Source organism: Tenrec ecaudatus, chromosome 6 (assembly GCF_050624435.1).
Source record: "Tenrec ecaudatus isolate mTenEca1 chromosome 6, mTenEca1.hap1, whole genome shotgun sequence".
NCBI lineage: Eukaryota > Metazoa > Chordata > Mammalia > Afrosoricida > Tenrecidae > Tenrec > Tenrec ecaudatus.
The window spans coordinates 43,843,864-43,864,113 of NC_134535.1; the positions used below are offsets into that span (position 1 = coordinate 43,843,864).

General features: G+C 37.9%; 1 protein-coding gene and 1 pseudogene across 1 annotated transcript in view; both read right to left on the bottom strand.

Annotated features, from left to right (window-relative positions):
- LRRIQ1 (leucine rich repeats and IQ motif containing 1) overlaps positions 1-20,250 on the bottom strand; it is a 229,613-nt gene that overhangs the window by 122,155 nt on the left and 87,208 nt on the right. Inside the window, 2 exon segments of the mRNA XM_075553220.1 lie at positions 9,913-10,029; positions 18,223-18,424. Coding sequence (XP_075409335.1) covers positions 9,913-10,029; positions 18,223-18,424 — 319 coding nt within the window.
- LOC142450543 (transcription factor A, mitochondrial pseudogene) lies at positions 4,391-5,582 on the bottom strand (annotated as a pseudogene).

Here is a 20,250-nt window from a genome sequence, read left to right on the forward strand (position 1 = left end):
TGATGCTCTCTGAGCGACACCACGCCCGTGTTGACATCCACGGGGAGAGCAATAACACCTTGCTTGGTAACTAAGAAGGACGGTGAGAAAGCAGAAGACCTAAACCAGGTAGATTGGCACAGTAGCTGCAACAACAGACTAGGACCTCAAAAATGTGATGGTGGCACAAAACAAGTGGATTTTTCTTTCTGTTCTACAGAGTTGCTATGAGTCCATGTAAACCTGAAGGCATCTCACACCAGCCGTCTGAGCTAATCTCTCGGCCTTGACTTTATTTATTTAATATTATTTGTATTATTCTTCATTTTATTGGGGGCTGTTACAACTCTTATAACAATTCATAAATCAATGGTAGCAAACACAGTTGTACATATGTTGCCATGATCATTTTCAAATATTTTTTCTACTTGAGCCCTTGGTATCAGCTCCTCTTTTTTCCCTTCCCTCTCCCACCCCCATGAACCCTTGACAAATTATAAATTATTATTTTCATATCTTACAACATCCGCTGTCTCCCTTTACCCATATTTCTGTTGTTCATTCTCCTTGAGGGGGGATGGGGAAGGTTTTATGTCCATCATTGCAATCAGTCCCTCCTTTCTCCTACTTCTCCCCCCACCTTGTCCCTACTCTCCTGGTATCACTACTCCCATTATTGTTCCTGAGGGGTTTATCGGTCCTGGATTCCATGTGTCAAAAGTGCTTATCTGTACCAATGTATATGTTCCAGTCTAGCCAGATTTGTAAGGTAGTGGGGACGGTGGAGGAAGCATTAAAGAACTAGAGGAATGATGTGTGCTTTATCTGTACTCTACTGCACCCTGGTTGGCTCATCCCTTCCTGGGACCCTTCTGTGAGGGATGTCTAATTGTCTACAGATGCACTTTGGATCTCCACTCCAACCCATTTCATTCACATTGATATAATTGTTTTGAGTCTTTTAATGCCTGATACCTAATCCTGTTGACACCTTGTGATCACACAGGCTGGTGGGCTTTGTTGCTTCCCTGCAAGATGTGGACCTTGAATTTAAATGCCCCAAACATCTCAGAAGCCACTATTCTGAGGGACCTGCTCTTTTTATTCTATTGGTAAATCCAAGAATCACCCTGTTACCATTCCTTCATTAATTTGATCTTGCTTAGAAGACAGAGAAAGATTACTGTATATACTCAAATATAAGCCGACCCGAGTATAACCTGAGGTACCTAATTATTACCTGGGAAACCAGAAAAACTAGGTGGGAAATTCAGGATGTGAATTAACACAGAGACCAGAGGGGAGAGACAGAGCACAGCCACAGACACATCCTTACCAGTTCAACTGCTGGCATAAGTGAATCACTAAGGGGTGCTTCTGTGAATTGGAGCCATCCACATCATAGGATGGCTCTGATTGGTTAGATGTGAGTAAACAAACATTCAAAGCCCTGCAGTGTCAGCGGGGCTTTGAATGAACAGCAGAGGAATGGCAATCACCTGAGAGATGTTACACCTCGCTGGGGTACCACTGACCCATGTATAAGCTGAACCCGTTTTTCAGCACATTTTTGGGGGGCTGAGAAAACTCGGCTTATACACAAGTATATACGGTTGTTCTTTGAGCTGGCCTATCTTCACACAACTCTTTTGGCACTCGTGGAGCTACAAGCTTCTTAAGGCAAAGATGTTTTCTTTTTTTTTAAGATGTGTTCTTACATCAAAAATGTTAAACCATGTGAGATCTCAACTTCAATAATTATTGCGTCGATGCTAATTCTGTGATTTTCTTCCATCAGTGTCTGGACTTCAGCTGTAGCTTCTTTAGTCAAGGATTATGGATGGCTTATTTTTGGCTCCCTTGAACATTTCCCAACTTTCCTTAAAACACCTGATTCATCCAATAGTTGTTGTATGTGGGGCAGGCAGCATCTCTGTAAACTTGTTGCAAAGCTTTAGAGAGTTAGGAATATGTTCAATTGAGTTCAGTTAAAAACGTCAGCTCTGATCTCAAATAATTTTTCCATAACACAAAAAGTTCCCTTTTTTTCCCTCAAGACATCTTCATGAGACTAATTCATGTGTGTAGCTGAGAGAACTCGTCTGAGCTATCCACGGTTTTTTGGGTGTTTTTTTTTTTGGACAAAAAACAACCTTTGGATATATGAACTGGAACCCGAGTAGCAATACATGCCTTTATTTTCAAAGAAAGTGAGGAAATCAGACTTAAGTTAACTTATTTTTTTTTAATCAGGTAAAATAAATGGAATTTTGAAAGACAACCACACCACCACCAACAAAAACCTTACAAGTTAGTAAAGTAAACCAGAAAGATTTTTCATGCTACATGTAACTGTATTTTAAAAATCATTTTATTGGGGGCTCATACAACTCTTATCACAATCCACAGATACATCAAGTGTGTAAAGCACACTTATACAGTTGTTGCCCTCATCTTTCTCAAAACTCGCTTTCCGTTTTGGCTCCTGGTATCAGTTCCTCACTCCCCCCGTCCCATATGTAAGTGTAATTTTAAAGCATTTAAGTTGATTTCAAGTCAGCTGGTTTTTTGTTTTGGGTGTTATTTCTAATGGAAATAAACATATGAGCGATCTAAGAGTAAATCATTTCTTGAAAAAATAAATTTCAAGAGAAAAACAGTTCATTTGCCAAACTGACTCAGGAGAGGAGAGGGTGTGAAGCATTAATTAATTTTACAATTATATTAATAATTCCTATCATGTTCTAGAAACATGTTAATCAGCAGTATTTAAAAAGTATTTTCTGATCAGAAGAGAATAATATTGACTGTTTTAATAACTTGTTTTAAAACAGAATTGTGGCTATATTTAGGAGAATATTTCAGGCTTTAAAAATAGAGTTCTCTTATTACAAAAGTTTCATCTTTACAGTCTCACAAATGTAACTTTTACCTTTTAACAGAAATCAAAGAGTAATGACCACCATTCATAATTCATTATTGCAACAGAATTTTGAGACTCTTGGTCAACTGTATTTTAAAAGAAATAAAATATGTGAAACGTTTGAAATCACTGGTTGAATTTGAACATCATTATAATATTTTATTTTTGTGCTCCCATAAAAGTTACTTAAGAACATTGACTAATGATTGTCATGAGTCATGAATTATGTATATTTTAAGTCTTTACCCATGTTAAAACTATTGCTAGCTCCCAGGCCATGACAATCAGGCAGTGGACTGGTTTGGCCTACAGAGGACACTCGTTCCACCGGCCACAGCAAGCAATGCGTTTCCGCCGGTCTTTATATGCGATGCAAGATGGTTAGAAAGCACAGGTTGATCATGGTCTAAAGACTTTGGAGACTTGTTTTCTAACTCTTTCATTTTAAAACTTACATGAGGCATAATTTCTACTTTTTTGACAAATATAACCACATGAGAAGAAAATATAACTTAAGAAAAAAAAATACAATTCTGTAGGTGAAGGAGTAGGAGGCACCCGGGGTTAGGAAGCAGTGAGTTAAACTATGGGCTGCTAAACCCAAGGCTGGGGGTTTGCAGACACCAGCTGCTCCACATGAGAGAAGAGGCGGGCAGTTTGTTGCCATAGTGATTTAAAGCCTGAGGCTCTATAGAGCAAGTGTACTTTGTCCTATAGGATTGCTATGTGTTGAAATTGACTTGATCGCTGTGGGTAGTTAACATTTAAAAAAAACTGTAAAAACCAAGCTTTCATTTGAAAACATGTCACAATTAACCAAATATTAAAATGATATTCTATGCATAATTTATTGATGCAAATAAAATAATGTGCATAGATTTTATACATAACATTGTTTTTGCTTTGGCTTTATTAAAATAAAAAGACAATGAGGAAAGTTTATAAAATTCTCAGTCCCTTTTATAAACAATGCAACTAAAACCAGAAATCACTTTTATGTATAGCTATACCAACGCTGAATACAGCAAGAATCCTACCTAGGAATTAAAAGTTACCTATATTAGTGCTGTTTGTTTTTCTTTTAAAAATAATATATAATTACATTATAGAACATTGTGGTCCCTATAATTTAGAACAATTTTCAAAGGCAAATTCCTGCTTCCATAATATAAAGAATCAAGAAAAATCTTTCCAAAGTCCTTAGGCAGTATAAAAAGTTCAGTCAGATTCACCTTGGTGAAGGTAAATGATTCATTTGCATGAATTCATTTTGTGCCTCAGTAGTTCTCAAACAGAAATTACATTTAGAATGAACTTACATCTGTGTGAGTTACAAAAAGGTATCAAAATAATACATATTAAATTGGCAAAAGTCCATGAGCTTGAAGGAAAAGGAATTGTATAAAATGTTTGTCACCTTTTTCCTTTTAATTTTATCAATGGCTTCAAGCATTGAGACCTAGTGTTTTCTTGAGGCTCTCCGTGATCTCATGAGCACGCCCCCATCTTGGACTTGATGTTCAGGAACTTGCACTGCTCAGTATCATCTTTCTTCAGTGCTTCACTTTGGGACACATAAGATCATTTCTTCCAACTTCAATCACTTGTGCTTCCGATGATTTGATATCATTATCATAATGAATTTTATCGTCCTTAGAAAGTTGAATATATACTTGCTTTTGAGAATTAGAGATTTTTTTCAGTTTTCATTTAGTCTTCAGCTGCTTGTCATGAAACACCCTTAGCTTCTTAGATGCAGTCAGCTATAAAAATGTTGTAAGCTGTGCAATGTCTTTTTTGTTTTCCAAGTATTGCTAATTTTCTCTTTTTTATCAATGCTTTTCTTTTTAAATGTATTTGCACACTTTCTTTTTCCATAGATCTAGTCTGAGTTGGAGTTAACTGTCCTTGAATTCTATTTATCTCTTCTTTGTATGTCTGCCAGTCAGTCTTGTAAGCATCTTTTTTCTCTGAATCAGGAAGTTTCCTCCATATCTGGGCAATTTTTAAAAGTCAGTTCTGAATGTTTGACATCTGGGTTCTTAGCGGTAAATGTGGATAGCTGTCCTGTAGACAATCGAAGGTTTGAACTCAAAGGCTTCTTTGGATAACCCCCCATGGTGAATGAAAACCATCTTGCATGCGCTCGAAACTGAGGGGACAGTAGACTGAACTTCCACAGCCCACAAACAGCTCCGTTCCTGACTTGCCCAGCGCACTCAGCAGACCCCACGTGCCCGTGAGAAGCACCGTGGCACCTGTGGAAAATGCAGGGACCAAACTTGTAGTTTCCTGTCACGGTAAAACCCCCATAATGACAACTCAGGCCCGTGGGCGCACCTCCAGAGTTTGTTCCATTATGATATTTGAAGTCAAAATAGTTCTCATTTATGTGTCCCATGGGTAACACACAAACCCATAGGATCAAATTTAACTCTTAGAGTTGGGTATATGATACTAGCCTTCATATTTTAAAATTTTAGGCAACACATTAAAATTATCAAGCTGATTTTGACACAACAACTGAGAGGTTGTGCTTTGTATTTTTTAAATGATTTAGTACAATCCTCTGTAGCAGACACTATTTGCACCAGCATCACCTGGAGCTGGAGTCCTCTGCCCTAGGTTTCTAAGGCTGTAACATTTGACAGAAGCAGACAGCCTTACCTGTTCCCCCCATGGCAGCTGCTAGTGGGTAGTGGGTTTACTCTTAACCTGTAGCAAGCAGTCCAGTCAAACCCACACACCACCAGGGCGCCTCAGGAAAACAAAGCACAGGCTGTTTCACACAGTGTATTGTCGGGGCTGACCCTGTGTGGTTTTGACCAGCCACCAACCACAAGGCTGGAAGCTGAAACCACCGGCTGCGCTGCAGGAAGAAAAGGGGACTTTCTACTCCCACATAAATGACAGTTATATATATATATATATATATAAATTTTACTACCTTCTTCTTCCTCTTTTTCTTTTTTTCTTTCCTCCTACTCTACTATCATGTTTCCCAACTGTTCACCTCTCAGTAATTCCTCTCAGACACTTTTGATTGGTCAAACATGAACAGGAGCCCTATAGCCTCCTCACTATCAATTTGATAACCCTTGCTGTTCCCCTGTGTCTGTCTTATTGGCTCACTATTCACCTCCCCGCACCTTATTCCCTCCCGTGGCCCGCAGAACCACCAGTTCCATCATTGTTTCCATGGGATTTCTTAACTTCTTATCTTATATAGATACCAGCGAGTGAATGCACGCAGGAGAGAGAGGGAGAGGGAGAGGGAGAGGGAGAGGGAGAGGGAGGGGGAGGGGGAGGGGGAGGGAGAGGGAGAGGGAGAGGGAGGGGGAGGGGGAGGGGGAGGGGGAGAGGGAGAGAGAGAGAGACCATATAAATAGTTCCAAGTCTACAAGTCTAACTGGTAGCCTGACCCAGAGTAGATGAATATCTCTGTTAAATAGCGAGCAGGGACTGTTATTTTGCCTCACCCCAATCCCCTTTTCTTTCAAGGTTCCATATCCCCGATGCACATATGTAACAACACATGTACCCTTTTAATGCTCAGAGTTTGTGTCTGAAAAGCCCGCATCTTAAAATTCCCATTGCTCTTTATTATACCTTTAGACTTTCCGTGTGGCCCATAGTGAGTAACCCCAACCAGTTCAGATGAGGTGCCAAAAAGACATATATAGGTATAAATATAGTGTGGTAGTTACATAATCTGGTGTCAGTTTGGGACTTGAGAGGATTAAGGGTGAAGGGGTGGAGTCTAGGTTGTCATTCACGTCAGAGCCAATGAGGCCTCTTTGTGGGCATGGCCTTCTTCTGAAGATTCTGGGAACTCCTGTATTTCCTGCTTGGAGGCAGGAGACACTATCTCTCTGTTCACTCCCTGCAAGACATTTCTGAGGAGAAGACACATGGACCTAACAAGATGCAGCCCTGGGAGCAGGAGAAGCCATGTGGAGACCCCTGCCAGCAACTGAGATGCTTACAACGCCACTGGACCCACAAGACGTCCCACCCACTGGCCTGTGATGTTCCTGTATTCAGCATCATTGCATGTTTGTCATGAGTCTGAAGAGAATTTTATAGACTGGTATCAGACATGTGGGCTAATACCAGACTTATGGACTTGCTCTGGACTGGACTGGGATGTTTTCTCAATTTTCAACTGCTCTTGTCTACAAGAGCAGTTCTTGGCTTACACCTAGGAGTGTCTTTGAATTTGTTTCTGTAGTCTACCTGGACTAACACATACAGACATATAAATATATAATTAGAGGTTTATTTGTATATATATATACACACATACGCGCGCGCACACACACAATATAAGAAAGCAGATGGACTTTGGGTCTCTACTAAAATCTTACCTAAGTATAAGAATGCTCTGTTCTAATAATGTGGCACTGTGGGACACCTGCCCCACATGGTCACTGAAGACAAAATGGGTGCATAAGCAAATGTGGTGAAGACAGCTGATTGTCCTGCTATTAAAAGATATAGTTTCTGGGGTATTAAAGGCTTGTAGTTAAACATGCAACAATCTAGCAGGGAAGCAACAACACCCAAATGGAAGAAGCACACCAGCCTGTGTGGTCATGAGGTGTCAATGGAAAGAGGTATCAGAAGTTCAGAAACAAGTAACCAAAGTGATATAAAGGGGTATGTATGCAGTGGAGACCCTAAACCCACCTGTAAGATAATTGGTCAGTCCCTCTCAGAAGGGCCACACAGAAAGAATGATATATCCAGGATGAGATACAGCACTGATGAAAAACATAACTATCCTCTGGTTCTTTAATCTTTCCCCCACTTACTATTAAGGCTTCTGTTTTCCCTCATCAATATTGTTAAACCTACGTATGTTCATTTGTATAATTAAGATCATTCAGTGCTGGAATGCCAGGATGGATGACCCTTCAGAAACAGCAATGGGAGTAATGATTCCCTGAGATCCGGGAAGGGGGCGGGGTGAAAGAGGAACTAATAGCAATGATCACTGTATAACCCCATTTGAGGAGAGCTAATACCAGTATTGTAGCTGAATGGATATATCTGATGGGGTAACATATGGCTATAAGAAATATATACATGTATTTATAAATATTTTAGATATGAAAATATATGTATTTTATATATGGATATATATAATGATATTTAACAATAACAATAAGGATTCTGGAGGGAAGAATGGGGGAAGGAAGGAATAAAAGGGAGCTGATATCAAAGAGTTCAAGAAGAAAAAAAATGTTTTGGGACTCAAAAAATGTTTGAAACTGATTGTAGAAGCAATTGTATAATTATGCTCAATTTATTTGAAATATGGAATATTATAACCTCCATAAAATATCCCAATAAAATGTTAATAAAAGAAAAATTACAGTCTTGAAAACAAACACAGGTAATTGTACCTTGTCTCTCATAGGATTGCTATGAGTCAGAGTGTGGCAGTGAGTTTGTTTTATCTATATTTTTCTTTTTGTTTATTTTTAGCTCCTTAAAGTTTCCAGTTCTTGAATTACAAGGAAAAATTGAAAACTTGTTTCGACCTTAAAGTTACTAAGAAAAAAGTAATTAGCAAATGTCACATGGATGCAGAATTGAATATCAGTAAAAATAGGACTTTAATAGACAATTGGCAAGATTTGAATAAATTGTATAACATCATAGTACTGTACCAAAAAATTCCTAATTTTGGTAATTGAATTGGGGTTATGTTAAATATTCACCTCTGAAACATCTTGGCAAAGAGTACATGGGAACTCTTGTAAGCATTCTATGCTACTTTTATGCCAGCATACCTCAGAGACATCAGAGATTCAAGATAGAGAGAGAAAGGAAGAAATTGGTTGCCACATAGAGTGAGTGCACTGGGAGATAACCACAGGAGATCGAAGTGATAAACCTGACAAATGGTTAAGACCTTGTCAGTTGATCCCCCTTTGATGCATGTTAAGCCTGATTGGGTTGTAAATATATTCTATTTTTTACCATAATGGGATTTATCTCAGATGTATATTGTCATTGAGAGTAAACCTCTTGAATTTTTGTTGTATGTTTTCCTTTCCCCCACCCCCCAGTACATGAAACCCAAGATTGATGAACCTATGGGACAGCAAGGAGAATACAGGAATAGTGTATGCCTGTATACCTGGGAGGTAGAGTGGGGAGGGAGGCTGAGGTGAGCTGATGTCAAGGAGTTAAATAAAGAGGCGCATATTTTGAAACTGACTGTGATACCAATTGTACAGTACTGCTGATGTGATTCAACGATGGAAAGTTATTATGTCTGTATTTGCTTCCAATAAAATAGTTTAAAAAATAAAGTGAAAATAGCAAAGCAAGTCATACATATTTTACATATATACTATATATACTATATCTACTATAGTGAGTCTATTAAGTGTCTATTAACATTATGATAAAGTTTGAAATATTGTGAAATTGACCAAAATGTGAGAGCAAAACAGGAAGGGAACACATATTATTGGGAAAATGTTATCAATAGTCTCGCACTGAAGGACTGTCATGAACCTTCAATTTTTAATTTAAGAAAATGCATTACATTTGCAAAGTGCAATAAAGCAAAGTGTGATAAAACAAAGTATGTTTGTATGTTGTCCAGGTGGCCTGCTTGCACAATAGTTAAGTACTGAGCTGCTCACCAAAAGGTCTAAAGTTCAAACCCACCAGTCACTCCATAGGAGACAGACAAGGCATTCAGTCTACTTGTGTCAAGATTGAAGTCTGGCAACCCTGTGGAAAAGTTCTACTCTGTCATACTGGGTCACTATAAGACAGAAATGACTTAATGATAGTTGATTTATGCATTGTACACTTGTAGGGTAAATGAAGGAGTTAATAAATTAGTACCATTCGTTCTTAAGTGTTATTTGAAAAAAATATGGAATGAAATATTTGCAGGACAAACACCCGAGAAACCAGGTTCACCTCCAAACATTGTACAAACAATACTTTAAGACCGACATTTGTATTCTGCATTTGGTACTTACTTCATCAAATGTAAAATCCTCTAAATCTATTTCTTCATATTCTTCAGAATCTTCATTCTTAATAGCTTCTAGAGCTGTTGTCAGTTTTTTTCGTAAAAGGAAGCCCTTCCAAACTGCCTAAATAAAAATTAAAAGCATATTATACAAGGTTATAGATCAAACCCTAAACCAGATTCTCTGTTATTCCATCAGCAAGATAAAACATCTTAGATCTTAGTTTAATGGCTCAATAATCTGTTATTTGAACTTTATGTGACACTTAACTGCAAGATAAATTAAATGACTGCTTGTGTCTAGAGTTCTGAATCTCCAGAGACATTCTTCTTGACAGAAAAGAATCTTTAAAACTCCCTCAACTGCACAAGTAGGTCAACCAATTAATTATCTGACAATTCCTCCTGGACCCACTCTAAACCAAGAAGAAAAAGATACAAAGGAAACCACTTCTTAAATTTTTAAATGATGATGTTAAAAAATTCCCCTAATGCACATTCAGGAAAACTTAAAAATGCAATCTGAATAGCAAAATAAGGCCTAGTATCCTGGTTTATAATAATTAATTAATTTACATTAAAATTAAACAAAAAACAATAAAATTGTACACACACTCTTCAGCAATTGTGAAGTTATAGATGTAAGTACAATATAGTTTTAAAAAATTGAATGCGATTATATACTGCAAAGATGTGATCATCAGAATATATTTTTAAGCATATAAAACAAGGTTGAAATAAGTTTGCATTGCAAGCTACAATTTATCTATTAAAGCTGGTACATGAATAAGTACCACAAATGCATATGTTGTGTCTATGTGCTGGTTATGATGTTAAAACTCATAATGATGCTATGCACATCAGAACAAAACACAAGGTCCTATACTGTACATATTTTTAAAAATACATATACATATATGTGGGAAATAACTGGGAAGAGAGTATATGTGCGCAAACTCTCAACATTCATATGTTAAGGAATCTGGGAGGTCAGGACTTCCATGGAGGGAAGCTTCATATTAATGGGTTGGAGATGTGCTCGACTCATATTCTCCTAAGTAAAAGTTATTTCCCATGATGCCCCATAATAATAACAATTTTAAGGTGCTATTTGCAGGCACAAGGCTGTTACTCCATACACTTAAAAATTAACTGCTTATAGGCTATCTTCCTAAAAGCAATCAGACCCTATGGTCTATCACACCCTCAGTAGGGCCCACTACCTTCTGAGAAGGATCATTGATTGTTGCCCTGGAGAAGAGCTCAAAGTCACTAGAAGATCAAGGTTAGCCTGTCATCTTTAATCTAGAGCCCACACATCTTGATACATTTGTGCGGAGGCTGGCAGGTTTTAAAGGGAAGCATATACCATAAAGATAGTATTCAAGTGCTATAGAGAGAGGTAGAAAACAGATTGGAATGCACAGGCATAAAAATCCACTTTCTAAGAATATCTTTGATATTGGACTTGATTTAATTTGATGTTGAAAACATGCTTATGCTTAAGATAACTATAAAATTAAATATAAAATAAATCCCTAAAATCATTATATATAAAATCATTATTTATATATAATAATTATAAAGTTATAGGCATAAACATACAGTTCTTCAAGGACAAGAGCAAAAGGATCGACTCACTGTGGCTCTGGAGAAATTAAGCCCAGTGAAGGACTCCGCTAAATTTCTAAACTATAGTATATAGGGTGTGTTTCTCTAGTGTGACAAGAATTCAAGTTGTACTAATTTCTATTAAAAATACCCAAAATAAGAATACACATGTGCCACTCATTTCAAGGTTCTCTTTCTAATTTACATATATGTAGAGGCCATCATTTTTGTCCAAGTAATCCACCCCAAATTCACTGATCCTTCTTTCCTGATTGAAATCAATTTGCTGGATAGATGACGATATCCATTAGTATAGCTGACATCATCTTTTTGGCCTCCAACTACCGTAAGATTCTACTCCTGTTGTTAGGTGGCATTGGCTCGGTTCTGACTCATCTCGACCATAGGTACAACAGAAGGAAACACTGCCCATCCCGTGACACTCTCCGAATTGTGATGTTTGAGCTCATGAGTACAACCACTGCATCAATCCGTCTCTTTGAGGGCCTTCTCCTTTTGGTTGCCCTTCAACTTTACCAAGCACGATGTCCTTCTACAGGGACTGGTCTCTCCTGATAAGATGTCCAAAGTATGTAAGATGAAGAGAGATATGTTTGTTCTTTTGGCAGTACATGATACTTTCAATAGTCATTGCCAACACCATATCCCAAATGCATTTCTTCTTCTTAAGTCTTCCGTATTCATTGTCCAAATTTTACATGCATATGAGGTAATCTAAAATATCAGCCAAAGCCAGGCACACTTTAGTCCTCAAGGTAAAAGCCTTGCTTGTCAACTATTTGAAGAGGTCTTGTGGAGCAGATATCCCCAGTACAATATCATTTGATCTTTAGATTGCTGCTTCTATGAATATTTATTGTGGATCTTAGCAAAAAAAAATCCTTGACAACTTCAATCTTTTCTTCGTTTACATGATGTAACCTATTAGTTCCTTTGGGGGATTTGGTTTTCTTTATGTTGAGCTGTAATGAACATAAAAGGTTGAAATCTTTTATCTTCATCAGCAAGTGCTTCAAGCCCTTGTCATTAGCATATTACAGGTTGTTAAGAAGGAAATCCAATCAATACAACAATTATTCAACCACTAAAGCTAGTGATGAAGAAATTGAAGAATTTTATCAATATTTTTAGTGCAAAATTGATTGAATATGCCTTCATAATGCATTGAAAATTATTGGTGATTGGAATGCAAAGTTGAATAATAGCTTAAAATTAGGATCTTGTTATAAAAAGTAAAAAGGATATGCAATATAGAATTTTACAAGATGAACAACTCCTTCATAACAAATATCTTTTTCCAACAATACTATATACTTGGACTTCTCCAGATGGAATGCAAAGTGTGGTAGTTACATAATCTGTTGTCAATTTGGGAGGATTAAGAGTGAAGGGGTGAAGTCTAGCCTATCAATCACATCGAAGCTTAATGACCTCCTTTGGAAGCGCTAAGGAAATAAATAGGTCACTGGAGGTGAGACACATGCTCAGTCCCCGAGAGACATTCTTCTAAACAAGCCACATGGAGACAAGCGGATGACAGCCAGAGCCTTGGATCTGGGAAGCAATGTGAAGAGCCCTTCCAGTACTGAGATGCTTACACTGCCACTGGATCTACAAGACTTTCTACTCACTGGTCAGTGATCATCCTGCATTCAGCATCATTGCATGTGTTTCGTGAGTCTGAATGGGAATTTATAGATTGATTGGTATCAGGCATATGGCCTAATACTGGACTTACAGACTTGATCTGGATTGAGCTGGGATGTTTTCTTACTATTTAATTGAACTTGTATATGAAACTCTTTCTTATACACATATGAGTGTCTATGAATTTGTTTCTCTAGTCAACTCAGACAAACACACAAAGAAATCAAATTGACCACATCTGTGGGAAGAAAGGATGGAGAAGCTCAATATAAAGGGGTAAAACCAAGCTAGGGGCTGACAGATGACTAATGGTCATACATAAGTAGAGGTTGATGCTTAAAATGTTAAAACAAGATTATCATAGTCAAAATGTAACCTTGAGTATATCCCACATGAATTTCAAGAATATATTTGACATATTTAACACTAAAAACAGAAGACCTGATGAGCTGTGGGAGGACATCAAGAACTTCATCCATAAAGACGACCAAAGCCTATTAAAAGGCAAGAAAGGAGGAAAAGATCAAAGTGGATGTCAGAAGCAAATCTGAAACTTGCTGTTTATCACAGAGTAGAGAAAATCAAAGAAACGAGGAGTCAAATAATGAACAGAATATTGCAAAGGGCAGTTGGAGAGGATGAAGTAAAATATAACAAAATATGCAATGATCTAAAGTTAGAAAACACCCCCCCAAAAAAAGAACACGCTCAATATATCTTAAACAGAAAGAACTCAAGAAAAAATTCAAGCCCTGAATTGTACAGAAGGCATCAGCTAAAAACAGGGCTCCAGGATTGACGGACGGTCAATTGCAATGTATCAATAAGCTGATGAGGTACTGGATGCACTAACAGATTGCTAGGATATTTGGAAGACAGCTACAAAGGCAAATGACTGGAAGAGATCCATATTTGTACCCATTCAAAAGAATTATAACACAGCAGTATGCTCAAATTATACAAAAGTGTCATTAATATCATATGCAAGTAAAACTTACTGAAGATCATATAAAAAGATTGCAGTGTACATTGACAGGAAGCCACTAGAGGCTCAGTCTGGATTCAGAAGAGGGCATGGAACAAGAGATATTGCTCCCAAGGATGCAGTGCCCTAGGGTTTGTATTCTATGAAAGCTGTTTTAAAATTTAGATGATTCTCATTTAAAGAAAAAGTTAAATTGAGTTGCCTTCAATGATTTCATGTAGTCTGATGATACATATTTGTTTTCTAACTTGAAAGAAAAGCTGAACTCTTCTAACTTTTTTATGGATATGAAAAGGAAATTTTGAATCACCACCAAAGGCCATATAATAGAGTTATCAGTCACTGAACCAAAAGGTTTCCTACTTAATGAACTTCCCTTTATTTAGAAAATAGAAGCAAAAGTTGGATAGTCATTTAGTGTTAGTGCAATTATGCTAGGAGGCAGTTTGGACCAAAACACATCTACGCTAATTAAGTAACAGAATAACATTTTTAGATCGTAACTTGGATTTGTTTATTTTCCTCAGTTGCCTTGCCCACTGCCCTCTTTATATTTCCCCCACCCCCAAGGAAACAGTAACAACTTCCTCTGTGCACTGATTTTAAGGAGATGCATCCATATAAATTCATTCACTATATTAATTTGCATTATAGCAAAGATTAGTTCTCTTCAATACTGTAGTTTCAATAGAAAGGCCTTGGAATGTTGATTGTTCTAAATTTCTTGGAAGAATCCTTGCTTCCTCTCTATTTCCCATACACTATATTCCATGCACTGATATTATCAACCTTCAAAATATATTCTGGGATGCGATATTCTTTTTCATCTTTACTGTGCTACCTTGGTCATGGCACCATCAATTCTTGTCTGGACACATCAAACCAAGATCCATCAAATAGTGGTCCTGCTCTCACCTAGTCTCAGCTCTATAGAGAAGTAAAATTGGTGACAGATAGATAGACAGACAGTTGATAGATAGATGATAGATAGATCAATAGATAAAATCTTATAGAAATGTTTTATCAATGCAGTGGTCCATACAGTTTCAGACATGGGTATGTCTAATATGATTCCAGTCTGTGGGTCTAATGTTAAGCTAAGGGTTTTTCCAACATATGTAGCTACTGGAGCTGATGAACCAGGATGCAGGAAATTAACAAGGAAGACAAAGCAGGGAGATCATGGCTGGTAGATGCAGAGGGTAATGAGTCCAAGACTGGCAGGTCAGATGTTTGGCGCTTATGGTTCCCAGGATCAGAAGGCAATAGGGAATTGGTCCAAGTCCCAACAAATTGAGATTGCTGAGCAAGTGGCAAGATACAGACCATCAAGAAGTGAGGAAGTTCTCCAGAGCATCTACTTATATATGAGGAAGGTCACATATCAGAGGCAGTGACCTGAATAAAAGGTTTGTAATCCATTCTATTCTTCCCATGACTGCTTGACTGCTCACAGTAGATCCCATCATGGAGTTGTTTACATTATGCTAGGTCACAATCTGTAGAGGCCTAAACTACAAAGAATTTCAGCCAATTTGTCATAAAATCAATCACACTCTCGTACAACATAAATAAATATGATCGTGTCAGTGCATGTCCCCATTCCTCCAATAGCGTGATAATTAAGGTTCTCTGCCAACTTGGCTGGACCAGGACTCTTAGTGGCTTGGCAATTAGCTCCTAATTATCCCCATGACCTGACCTAACATAATACAACAATTGCACCAGGTGGCAGCCTTCATACAATTAAAAGGAAGCTTCCTCAGGGATGAGGCCTCCTTCCAATATAAAGAGGCTGTGGAAATGCTTGTTCTGCCTTTTGCTAGATCTGGATCTTGCATCTAGCTCAGCTCGTAATCTCCAGTTCTGTAAATCTGATCCAATGTCTTGGCATATTGCTTGCCTATCCTGGGAGTCATCAGAATTCTGCCATTTTACCTGCCAACTTTAAGTGCCTTGGAATCTGTAGTCACAAAGATGGCCTTGGGTTCATCCACCTGTGCAGCCACCAGCCAGTGTTCTTTCTGCTTACCTTTGATGTGTCATCACTCACCATTGCACAAGTTAGAGATACTTTTAGCTTAATATATGACCTAAGGATTGGAATCTGCTCAGGCTGAGACTGGCCTGCTTTTACAACTGGGTAAGCCGTTTCCTTGATCTGAATTTCTCTCTCATCCTCCCTCTTGCTAACTCAGACATGTGCTCTCTCACTGCGTGTGTCTACATAAGCGTAGGCCGTGGTGGTGGTGATGTGCCATCCAGTCACGGGCTTTGCTTCTCTAGAGAACTCAGCCCCAGACAAATGGCCTCCCATGTTTTTCCCCCTGTGGTTTCAGTGAACAAAATGTTATTTTCTTAAAATTTTTCCTATAACTTTATTAAAAGCTAAAGTACTTACCATAACCTGCAATTTATATATTATATTCTTCTCCCGTTCATCCAGATTACAGACTTCAGTAGCTCCAAGAGGAGCTTGTTGGTAGTGCTGATATTTCTTTGTTGTATCTATCTTCCCCATATATATATCCTGTATCTAATGGACTCTTTTAGAACTCCAAAATGACTAAGTATAACATATATCCTACACTAAGATGATCTCATTAACATAAAGAATTCTCTTCCCCAAAATGACTCCATTCACAGGTAATTTTTCCACACATAATTTGGGGGGAAATAATTCTGTCCATAACATTATCTATATAAAATGATGGATTTCCTTCTAAAACTCACATCTCACTTTTTCTGCTTTATTTTCCTACACCCTTTATCATCATTTAAAGTATTTACCTTATTTATTAGCATTACATAAATATATACTTTGAAAAAAAGATTCCATTTTAGGGGAACACTCCCTTGGATATTTGCCTCCTCCACTAGAGTTAAAAATCTATGAGGGCAGGGACATTGACAGTATGGTTCCTGTGCATAGAACAATGCCTAGAAAATGTACACAATTAAAAACATTACTAAATAAATTAAAGAATTAATGTAATCAGAGTGAACTTTATTTCAAAATCTGGTCTTGTGAAGATTCAGTCAAGACTTTTAACTCTTTCTAATATTTACTGCCTTGTAGTTATTTAATATAATGGGTTTTTGAAAAAAATAACAATATTTTTATATATTTTGAAATATGTTCTTAGGTATCCCTGTAGACTAATACTAATTGAAACATTTCAAGTTTCTTCAGCTAGGGAATAAAGTGTATATTTAAGAGTGTAGCTCAAATATTTTTTTTCTCTTAAGTTCCTATTGTCACCAAATTATCCAGGTCAATAGGGTTATTTTCATTTAAAGGATAGAATGACATTAAAACATCAATTTCTAAAACAGTGCTCTTTTAAGTTTCAGATACTCTTCACAATATTTATATATGTGGTTTTCAAAATTCTATATTTTATAATTTATTATTAAATAATATATAATTTAAAAAACAAAGGCATTAGAAACTGAGACCTTGGCATTTTTATAATGTGTTGGGTAATCATAGAGTATTTATGGCAAAAGCTAAAGAATGTTGAGAATCTATGTTCATATTTTTCAAACCCATTGGCTTCCTATCCTTTGCTATATAATTTACAGTGCTTTCCATTAGATTGAGTATATTTTCCACCTCATTTTTGAGCTAGGAAAGTGACTTGGTTTGCCTAATCAAATGGCAGCAGATGTGACACATATGAATAGAGATTTAAATATGGTTTTGTGGATCTGCTTGGCCCTTAGCCATGATTCAGTTTTGGTGTTTCCTTTTCAGCCTAGACACTAAGTGGAAGCGCAGGCTGTACACAGTCACTCTATAATTTACAGGCCATATGAGTCAGAAATGAACCTGAGTGATAGTGTTTGAACACTTGGTTACTAACCAAAAGGTCTGTGGTTTGAATCCACTGGCCACTGCAGTGGAGTCCTAATCCACGGGACAGCAGAGGCTTTGTGAGTCAGAAGTAAATCCTTAATTCTGTAAGCCACGCCTTGCTTTGGGGGGTTTGCCAACCAGAATAACTCAGTGAAAGTGGAGTAATGTACTAGTAGCAGAAAGCTGAGACCAACCTGAATAAGAATAGCAGCCTTCTCCCTTTGTTCTTGGATATTGAGCATGTGTTCTGTCTTCCCTTCCTTTACATTCTGCTCCGTGATATGGGAATTTGGCTGGAATTTCATGGGTTCTGTTGCAGCAGTATGTAGTCTTGTAGAAAAATGTTTGCGCACACTGTAACCCCGCCAGTAAGCCTGGATTATTATAGTTGCCATACTAGTAAGAGAAGAAAATATTAAGTTTTAGTATCTTTATAACTAAGAAATCATAACAAACAAACCAATCAAATTTATTGCCGTTGAGTCCATTTCAATTTGTGTTGTTGTTATTAGGTGCTATTGAGTCGGTGCTGACTCATAACGACCCTATCAGCAACTGAAACACCACCTGCTCCTGCAAACCTACGCATGGTTTCTGTACCTGTCAACCTCTGTGGGCTCAGACAGGCTCATCTTTCTGCCACGGAGCAGCTACTGTGCTTGAATCATCTATTTTGTGTTTAGCAGCCTGTCTGGCTCAGAGCACCTCCAGCTTACCCTTATAAAATATACATCAGAATGTGAACCACAAAAAGTATACTAAAAATAAGACTACTTTCGTTTAACTGCAGTCATAGAAATACAAATAGTATAGAAATCTTCATGCCTGACAGAACGAGTCAGTGGCAGGAAAGGAGTATGGTTTTCTGAAGTTTTGTTTGTTTCAAGGAAGGCGACATCACACAGTATTTGTCTGATACTGAATACGTTAAGTCAATAAATTAGGGTGGGGGAAGAATGAGGCAAAAGAGAAAGGACATGCATATGAGTATATGAGTCTATCTTGAGTCGGCAAGAGCGAAGAAGCTCATTCGTAGTGAGGAGAAGTTAATGCTGCACCATTCTCACAGTTGTTTCTAGGCTTGAGCCCATTGTTGCATCCATCGGGTCAATCCACCTCCTGGAGGGGCTTTCTCTTTTTACTGCCCTACACTTTACCAGATCTGATGTCCTTCTCCTGGGGCTGGTCTTTTCTGACCCCATGTCTAAAGTACGTAAGATGAAGTTTTGTCATCCTTGCCTCTAAGGAGTACTCTGGCTTTGCTTCTTCCAATAAAGATCTGTTTGTCCCTGGCATTCCATGATGCTCAGCTTCCCACTGAACACAAAGTAGGTACGTAAGCAAATGTGGTGAAGAAAGTTGATGGTGTCTGGCTATCAAAAGATATAGCATCTGGGGTCTTAAAGGTTGGAAGATAAACAAGTGGCCATCTAGCTCAGAAGCAACAAAGCCCACATGGAAGAAGCACACCAGCCTGTGCGATCACGAGGTGTTGACAGGATCAGGTATTAGGCATTAAAGAACGAAAAATCATATCATTGTGAATGAGGGGGAGTGGGGAGTGGAGATCCAAAGCCATCTGTAGGCAAGAGGACATCCCCTTACAGAAGGAGCACAGGGAGGAGATGAGCCAGTCAGGATGCAGTCTAGCAACAATGAAACATACAACTCTCCTCAAGTTCTTTAATGCTTTCTCCCCTCCACTATCATGATTCCAATTCTACCTTACAAATCCAGCTAGGTCAGAGGATGTACACTGGTACAGATCAGAGCTGGAAACACATGGTATCCAGGACAGATAAACCCCTCAGGACTAATAATGAGAGTAGAAATACCAGGAGGGGTAGAGGAATGTTGGGGAGAAAGGGGTCACCAATCAAAATGATCTACATATAACCCCCCAGGGAAACAGAAAAGTGGATGAAGGGAGACATCAGACAGTGTGAGATATGAAAAAATAATAATTTATAAATTATCAAGGGTTCATGAGGGAGGAAGGGAAGGAGGGGGGAAATGAGGAGCTGATACCAAGGGATCAAGTAGAAAGCAAATGTTTTGAGAATGATGATGGCAAGAAATATACAAATGTACCTGACACAGTGGATGTATGATGGCAAGAAATATACAAATGTACCTGACACAATGGATGTATGTATAGATTGTGATAAGAATTGTATGAGCCCCAATAAAATGATTTTTTTAAAAGATCTTTTTGTCCTTTT